The 8797-nt window shown below is 34.4% G+C and overlaps 1 protein-coding gene across 2 annotated transcripts in view; it reads left to right on the top strand.

The window, feature by feature from the left end:
• LOC107656063 (folliculin-interacting protein 2-like) overlaps positions 1-5514 on the top strand; it is a 35480-nt gene extending 29966 nt beyond the window's left edge. Inside the window, exons 14-19 of one of the 2 annotated variants that reach the window (XR_001630517.1) lie at positions 278-1004; positions 2744-2900; positions 3135-3335; positions 3593-3708; positions 4717-4992; positions 5078-5514. Coding sequence is in view for 1 of the 2 variants with exons in the window: in XM_016443737.1 (XP_016299223.1) it covers positions 278-1004; positions 2744-2900; positions 3135-3335; positions 3593-3708; positions 4717-4795 (1280 nt within the window). In the remaining variant the exon portion in view is untranslated. Of the gene's footprint in view, positions 1-277; positions 1005-2743; positions 2901-3134; positions 3336-3592; positions 3709-4716 lie in introns of both variants that reach the window. The other variant, XM_016443737.1, reaches the window with a different exon arrangement.
• The last annotated feature ends 3283 nt before the right edge of the window (positions 5515-8797 follow it).

The following is an 8797-nucleotide window of genomic DNA, read 5'->3' as shown; positions in this document are numbered from 1 at the left end:
AAAATTTTTTTTTTTTTTTTTTTTTTTACAAAAACTAGTTTGAGATCAAACTATAATTGACAGATCCTCTGTTTAAGACCTCTGGTCCACTTGCAGTTTCATTTTCACTGTGATTTCATTTCCTTAAACGACTTGACTTATTTGAACTTTCAAATTCAAAAAGTCTTTCTTAAAAAAATTTCAAAAAGGAACTTTAAATTACTAGTCCAGCATTTGTTTTCATTTACTCTTCACCAGGTTTATTACTGTATTATATTGTTTGTTGTGTGTTGTTTAGGAGATCTGTATGGTGCTTTGGGCTCTCCAGTGAGAGTGTGTCGAACGGTGGTTGTGGGATGCAGGAGGGAACTGGTACAGCGAGTCTTGTATATTCTGTCCTACTTCATTCGATGCTCAGACCTGCAGGAGCATGTGCAGCCACAAGGACAGATGGAGAATCCGGACAATCCAACCAATCCCTGCAGCTCTCAAACCACTGATCCCACCCCTGAAAAAACATTTCCCCCTAAACCAGACCCATTAAAGCCCACTGCTTGTGTTATTGAAAAAGCACTGAACCCTGAATCTGTTCCAGGCACCTCTGTAGAACAAAATAATGACACACTTTTGACAGATACAAAATCAACCAATCCATCCTCCAGTCTGGAATCATCCACTGTCAGGCTTGAATGTGCAGAAATGGGACAGGAATGTTTTGGAGAAGACAGTGACTCTGTTGGGGGTGGATTAGAGCACATTTTGGCCAATCAGAGTCCTCTTTTGCATCGGGTGCAGTTTCACATTGGCAGTCCCAGGGAGACGGAGAATGAAGGACAAGCCGGGGATCTTAGTGGGGCGGGGTGTGGACGGGGATTGGACAGAAAGTTACATCAAAGGCTTTTGACTGATATTCGGAGGAACGAGAGCACAGATAGTGCTCTAGGTGACAGTGATGATGAAGAAACATCACTGCAAGAACTGTACATGGCTACTGAACAAAAGGAGTATGAGTTACCACTACCAAGGTAAGTGGAAACTCATTTCAATATGGATACACTACTCATTTAAAGTGGTTGTGTCATGAGGTAACATTCTCCCAAGTCCAAAAAGACCATTTAGTGAAACTAGACTGCAAAAACAGCATCAAACAGATAGAAAAATACCTTTGAACACATGTTCCTTTTCATCTACATGTCAGTTTTGCCTATTCAGTGTTCATAATCTTGGCCCACCAAGTTATGATGAAGAAACAGGATACAAACTATTATTAGCACCAGAAAAACTAATGATAATGTAGCACCTGCGACTCAGTATATTCATCAGAAGGATGCCAAAATTAGAGATGAGCGTCTTAAATTTATTATCAGCATCAGCAAAGTTCCTGATCTGATCATAATTGTTCAAATTAAATTTAAAAAGTATTTTTTTGCTTTTTATTCCCTTTTCTGATTCTAATCTTTATATGGTCAGTACCTTGTATTTTGTTGTGCATTAATTTAAAACGTTTAGCCATAGTATATTCTTCGATGATATGACCCATTTAGTAGTAGGGAAAAATATGAATCTAATATTTTTCTAATATATTTAATCTAATATAGTTGAATTTAAAAGGTTAGTTCACCCAAAAATGAAAATACTGTCATTAATTACTCACCCTCAAGTCGTTTAAAACCCATAAGACCTTCGTTCATCTTCAAACCACAAATTAAGATATTTTTGATGAAATCCGAGAGCTTTCTGACCCTCCATAGACAGCAATGCAACTGAAATGTTCCCAGGTTCAGAAACGTAATAAGGACATCGGTGGTTCAACCGTAAATTTATGAAGCTACGAGAATACTTTTTGTGCGCAAAGAAAACAAAAATAACAACTTTATTCAACAATTCTTCTCCTCCAAATCCCATCTTCCGCCATTATCGAGAGTACCTCTGCACATAAACAATGCATGCGTACTGATTTCATTTGCATGGTAACAGCCCAAATGTCTTACTATTCTAACTCACTGATTAAATGTAAGAATTTGACTCAAAAGATAATTTTTTTTCTAACACTTTTAGAAAAGGTAAAATAAGCTTTATAAAGATAAAAATGCCCATAAAAGGTAAAAATCTAATTAAACTTATTAAAAAATATTAATTTCTATCAGTGTGAACTGACCACCACACAGAATTTGAAGAATATCAAAAACTTTAGGAGTCAGTTTAAGATACCAGCACAATGGCACACTCCGCAAAATATCGTTATCGATAAAATATCGAGATATTATTTTTTGTCAATATCGCACACCCCTAAGAGGAACTCACGTGCATGCATCGTGGTACTCTCAACAATGGTGGAATACATGATTTGGAGGAGACGAATTGTTGAATAAAGTTATTTTTGTTTTCTTTGCGCACAAAAAGTATTCTCATAGCTTCGTAAAATTGCGATTGAACCACTGATGTCACATGGACTGTCTTACCAATGTCTTCACGATGTTTCTGGATCTGGGAACATTTCAGTTGCATTGCTGTCTATGGAGGGTCAGAAAGCTCTTGAATTTCCTCAAAAATATCCTAATTTGTGTTCCGAAGATGAACGAAGGTCTTACGGGTTTGAAACGACTTGAGGGTGAGTAATTAATGACAGTATTTTCATTTTTGGGTGAACGATCCCTTTAATGCAGCATTTATTTTCGGCCCATAGCACTCAATCAAGTTTGATGTTTGGCCCTTATTAGTAAAAAAAGGACTGCAATAACCTAGTGTGTTTGTTTCTGTGTAGTTATCATGTAGAGAGCCGAGCCAGTGTTAATCATTTTGGGCGTTCTTTGCTGGGTGGTTACTGTCCTCAGTACATGCCTGACTTTGCCTTGCATGGCATCAGTTCTGATCTCAGGCTCAAACAGTGCCTCATGTCTGACCTGGAACACACTGTTCTCGTAAGTACAATTACATTTACAGTTATTACTTCATATAGTAAATGATTCATGTATGTTGAGTGTCACAATCATGACAATTTTTGCTGCAGTTTTTAATGTCTCTTAGATTTTATGTTTTGCATATGTAATTAAATTAGCTTTCTTGTTTAAGGCTTTCATTTTCTTGCAAAAATGTAATGAAAAGAAAAGTTTTTTTAGCTGTTTAAATAAAGTATGTACCTGTGATTTGTGTAGCATCCGGCGCTGGATGAACCAGTGGCAGAAGCTCTTTGCATTGTGGCAGATACAGACCGGCTGAGTGTGCAGGTGGTGACGAGTCAAAGGCGTGTGTGCGAGGGTGGGCGGCTGGGCAGGGACGTGATGGTGTCCAACCTTGTACACACGCTCATCACATCAGCTCTGCAGCTGTATGCGCTCAACATTGCATCCGACTTTGTAAGTCCCCTTAGCAGACACAGAAAAGCATAGTGTAAAGCCTGTTTATGTACGTTTATCTACACTCAAAGTTTGGGATCAGTAAGATCAATTGCATTGTGGTCTGTAAGATAAATGATTTAAATTTCAATATTTTACAATATTACTGCTTTTTTTTTACTGTATTAGCATAAGTTTTTTTTTCAGAAAACTTCTTACTGAGCTGTAGTGCAGATTCTGATTTTTTTTTGTGTACGTGTATGCAAACATCATCTCAGTGTGTGATGCATCTGGAAGACCGGTTACAGGAGTTGTATTTTAAAAGTCGATCCTTGGCAGAATATCTACGAGGACAGACCAGGGTCCATGTAAAAGAACTGGGGCTGGCACTGGGGTAAGAGCACACTTACCTAATTCTTGCCTCTGATCCTACACCTGAAGCAACCGTATGAATGTATTTTTGCCTTAAAATATCAGTTTCCAAATCATTCTGATGGTAAGCTAAATGGGTTCTTTTTCTTTCGTATACTAAGTTTGGTGAGTTTTTTGATGCAAGTTTGAGTGAGCGAAATTCCATGAAAATGGTGAATTGCTTTAAGGCAGTAATTATGACAGTCCGTTTCTGCCACATGATAAAAAAGAATAAAAAGGTAATTGCAACATAACTATTTTTTTAAAACTTTTTTCTTTGCAATTCCAAGTTTACATCTCACAAGAGTTTATATCGCAATTCAGACTTTTTTTCTCAGAATGCTGATTTTATATCTCATAATTATGAGTTTTTTTTTTATCTGAATTCTGAGTTTACATCTCACAATTCTGATTTTTTTTCTCAGAATTCTAAGTTTACATCTTCAATACTTTTGCTTTTTGTTTCCGCCATGGAATAAAAAATACAAAAGTTTGATTATTTATTTATTTTCATTTTCACAATTCTGACTTTTTTTTTTCTCAGAAATCTGTTTACATCTCGCAATTATGATTTTTTTTTTTTTTACTCAGAATTCTGAGTTTACATCTCTCAATTCGGAGTTTTTAATCCTCTAAATTCAAAGTTTACATCTCACATTTGTTTTTCTTTTTGTTTTCGCCACATAATAAACTAAAAAATTGAAACTTTATCTCACAATTCTGACCTTTTTTCTCACAACTGTGGGTTCATATCTCACATTTCTGCGAAAAAGTCAGAACTGTGAGATATAAACTCAGAATTGTCAGGAAAAAAAAGTCACATTGACCTTTTCTTTTTTTTAAATTTCACTCAAACTGTGGAGTTGTAAAAATACACAAAACAACATACAGTTGCTGTAACATCAAACCATGCATTGTGGTCTTCTTAATGTAGAAAGTGTGAGAATAAAACTGCATCTTGTCAAATGTATGCATTGAAATTGTTTTTCAGGATTGAGTCCAGTGACATTCCGTTACTTGCAGCAGTGGCCAGCACACACTCGCCCTTTGTGGCTCAGATCCTTCTTTAAATAGACCAAGCAAGATTTATTTCAATTTAAGGACCAATCAGAATGTGTTCCTGTTCTGCGTGGACCAGCAAGGATCTGATCATTATCAGATGACCACACCAATCATGATGCACTGTGCTCGACAACCATTCGGAGCCTACACCCAGCCTTAATCGCCAATCAGAATGCCTCGTTTGTCCAGCTGACAGTCTTTTCTTGTACGTATATGTGTGCATCTAACTGTCTATAGACTGAATCATGCACCACATTGGGACACTTGTTAATGGTCTTCTTATTTTACAGTATCTCATGTCTTTTCAAGTCTTATTTGAAAGGGAAGACTGGAGAAAGCACATGTTATTGATGAAAAACATCACTATGAGCAAGAATATGGAGAAGCATCTATACATTTGATCCTTCCATTGAATAATCTCTCAGCACTATATCTGAATGCACAGTAGTGTAGTCCATTAAGAATGAGAGCATATCTATAAAATGTAGAGCCTCTCTGTGAAGCACATTAGTTTACATCAGGAGCCATATTTTGTAGCTGGCTGATCTTGGAAGAAATAGTTCCCCCAAACATAAAAATTCTGCCATATTTACTTACCCTCATGTCGTTCCAAATTTGCAGGACTGACTTTCTGCTTTTCAAAAAGCTTTTGCTCTGCTTTTTTCCATCTAATAAAAGTAAAAGGCAAAATGACAAAAAAAAAAAGCATAAATCTTTAAATGTGACCCGTACAATTTTTATTTTCTATGTATTCTGAAATGAAGACTTTTTTTTGCAGCTTAACAGAACTGCAAGAAAAATCTAATATAATATGGGTTTAGAACAACATGAGAGAGTAAATATAAAATCACAGAATTTTCATTTTTGGGTGAACTGTCCCTTTAAAATCTTCAATTCCAAACGATTGGCTCTAGCATACAGCTCTGAAACCATATTAAAGGATATTTTAAATGAATGCCTGAAATTTTATTCAAGAAAAGCATCAGTTTTGTCAATGTACGTTACAATAGCTTTTACTTCCTTTTGTTGGAATTTGATCAAATCAATCAGTTTTCATAGTTTTCTACCCCAGTGTAATCTTAAATTTATTTCCATCTGCAATTTAAGTATTTTTCACATTCCATATTCTCCAGAAAACCGCTTTATAGATATTATTTCTAAATATGTTTGTATGGTACGAGTGTGTGTGCTTCAGTCTCAGAAAGATGAGAGAATGTTTACATAATGGAAGGAGAGGTCAGTTGGGTGTGGTATTAAACTGTTACTCTTAATTACTGGTCAGTCCACAGATAGTGGATTACAGTATTAATCTGGTGCTACTCTTGTGTCAAAGGCTTATTAAAGCACATGCACACTTTTATGCTCTGTCTTGCGAATGCTTTATATTTCTTTCAGTGGTGTATTGCGTTGAAAGACAAATGTCACAGCAATAGAACCCCAAGTTTGTGACACTAGAAATTCAAATACTTTTTTTGTGTTTGTTTATTGTTCCACTTTAAAGACTATTTTTGATATTTTAACAGAATATTCTACCTCAAGTAAACGATATGAAAATGGCCTGTTCTGAATTTATGGGATTGATCAGTCAGTATTACATCAAGAATGCAGTGTGCTGATATCTTCAATGATTATACACTTAAAAGCTGCATTTCGGATTGAAACCGACATCTTTTACATGTATAAACGTCTCTAGTGTATTTCTGTACTGAAAGTAAATGTAAAATTGTCTTGCTTTTTTATAATTTTTTGTTGAGGTTGAACTTTGAACACTAAGGTTTTACCACTTTTTAGTAGTCTCTTTTGAGGCTAACCAGTGTAATCTTATTTTCCTTTTGGTCTGCTCTGTGCATGGTGTTTACACACAAGGCTGAATGCGGTTGGGTATTTTGTCTGTGACAATAGGATTTTGCTAAGAACTGAACTAGTGATGAATAAACAAATTGTCAAGAATTTGACAACTCTTTTGACAATTTTGTTATGTATCTTATTTTGCATGGTCCTGGTTGATATTAAGTTTATAAGCACCCTTATATAGTTACATTTTTTTATTTTTTTATTTTTTTTTCGTTTGTGAACAATTTTGAATCAGTGAAACAAATTGTTCTCGTTCACTTCTGTGCACTAATCATATATTTTGTTACAGAGGTTTTAAACTTCACTACTGTACTTAAATAGTTTCTGGAAACTTCTATTTGAGTATAAATGTTGACTTTACTAAATTTTAAAGAGAAAATTGATACTTCAATATATCTGTCCTTTGAATCTGTACTTTTTTGTGGGCATTAAATAAAGTTTTAGATTGGTACCCCCAACCCCTAAAACAAGGAAATGCTGGCAAGCAACAATTTTACCCAAATTAATACAGAAAAACACTTTTTAATAAATATTAAACCGCTTAATATGAAAAGTAAATAATTTGTGACAATAACAAATTTGACAAAACACCTGGTCCAAATTATTATTTAAAACCATGTACACAAGAAATAAAATACAAACAGGCAGAAGCACAATAAACTATTGGTAAAATCAGGCACAAGTTTTTGCAATTAAAAATGTCAGAGGCAGGGTAATGGAAGGCAAACAAACAAACAAAAAACTGCAGTCTAAAGACATTTTTTTAATTTTTTTATTTAACTTGTGTGCCATGTTTTTAGAACATTTTACATTGTGTATTTCACATACAACAAAGTACCAATGGTGTTACCTTGGGGTTCTGAACATGAACGAGAGCCATGTAAATAGATATAATGGTACATCAATTCATGCAATTCATGGTATTACGATATCATCACGGCACTCTATGCTACCACAGTACTTTTTGTGAGGGGTATTCAAAATTCTTCCTTCATTATTATGTAGTTATATTTATATTAGTTTATATTTCTTTGTGTCAGAAACATAGTGATACCTATAGAGACATTATCATAAAGTAAATGATCATGAGATCATGAACTGATTTTATAGGATCATATCCTATGCTGGGTATTAGTAGGCCTAATACCAGTTTCTATAGTAATATATTTCTACTTCCACGATGCATTGATAAAATACAAAAGTATAACATTTCAGCCTCATTTATAAATAATGACAGTATTTGGAATTACAAGGAGGCCTATGAGTGTATGAATACAGATTCATTAGGCATTCATTAGGCGCAAGATGCTAATTCACTATTAAAATAAAGTGATGTACAAATGAACAAAAATATATTGTTTATATAGCTAACAGACACGAGCAACCCATTCAGCTATCGAATGTTTTTAAAACATACCTGTTCTTTTGATACTTCAGTAGTTTAGCCTAATATTAAAAGTATTTTTCTAATTAATTACTGTTTTTTTCATATAGGCCTGTTTGTTGTGAGCAGTGTTGGGCAGTAACTAGTTACTAGTAACTTAGTTACTGTAATATTACTTTTTGCAGTAACTAGTAGTGTAACTAATTACTAATAAGATTTCAGTAATAATATTACAGTTACCATCCATAAAACAGCTTATTTACTTAGTTTTGATGCCTCAACCCCGCTGATTTAAAATTCAACAATCAAATAATTCCAATATTTATTTTCATAATTTTCACGACTCGCACATGCATGTGATGTCCCCAGTGCAGCAGGCAAGCTTGGAATATGGAAAAGCTTACATTCAGCAGATAGAAATATTGCATTATATTGATTTTGTCAGGAAAAAAGATGATCAATTAAACAGTTTCTTACAAACTTATGTGATTTGATAAAATACATAATGAAATATAATCGTATATGGGTAACAGATAAATTACAATTAGCTTCAAGCTACACATGACACTTAATGAGATTAATACAACACTTCTACTTGAATGTCACTATCAATTACTATTGAGTGTTTGTAATAACTTCTGACTGCGATCCAATGTGGATTTTGGTCAAATGATGAGGCAGAAATATGTTGTTTGTAACATTTTAGAATAATTTTATGGGGAAGATACACAATTACAACTTCTGTGGGGCGTGAAGGAAAAGTAATGTAACT

The sequence above is a fragment of the Sinocyclocheilus anshuiensis genome, unplaced genomic scaffold, assembly GCF_001515605.1.
Source record: "Sinocyclocheilus anshuiensis isolate Anshui unplaced genomic scaffold, SAMN03320099.WGS_v1.1 scaffold85, whole genome shotgun sequence".
Classification (NCBI taxonomy): Eukaryota; Metazoa; Chordata; class Actinopteri; order Cypriniformes; family Cyprinidae; genus Sinocyclocheilus; species Sinocyclocheilus anshuiensis.
The sequence above is the reverse complement of the archived record's forward strand: the minus strand, read 5'-3'. Positions and strand labels throughout refer to the sequence as shown.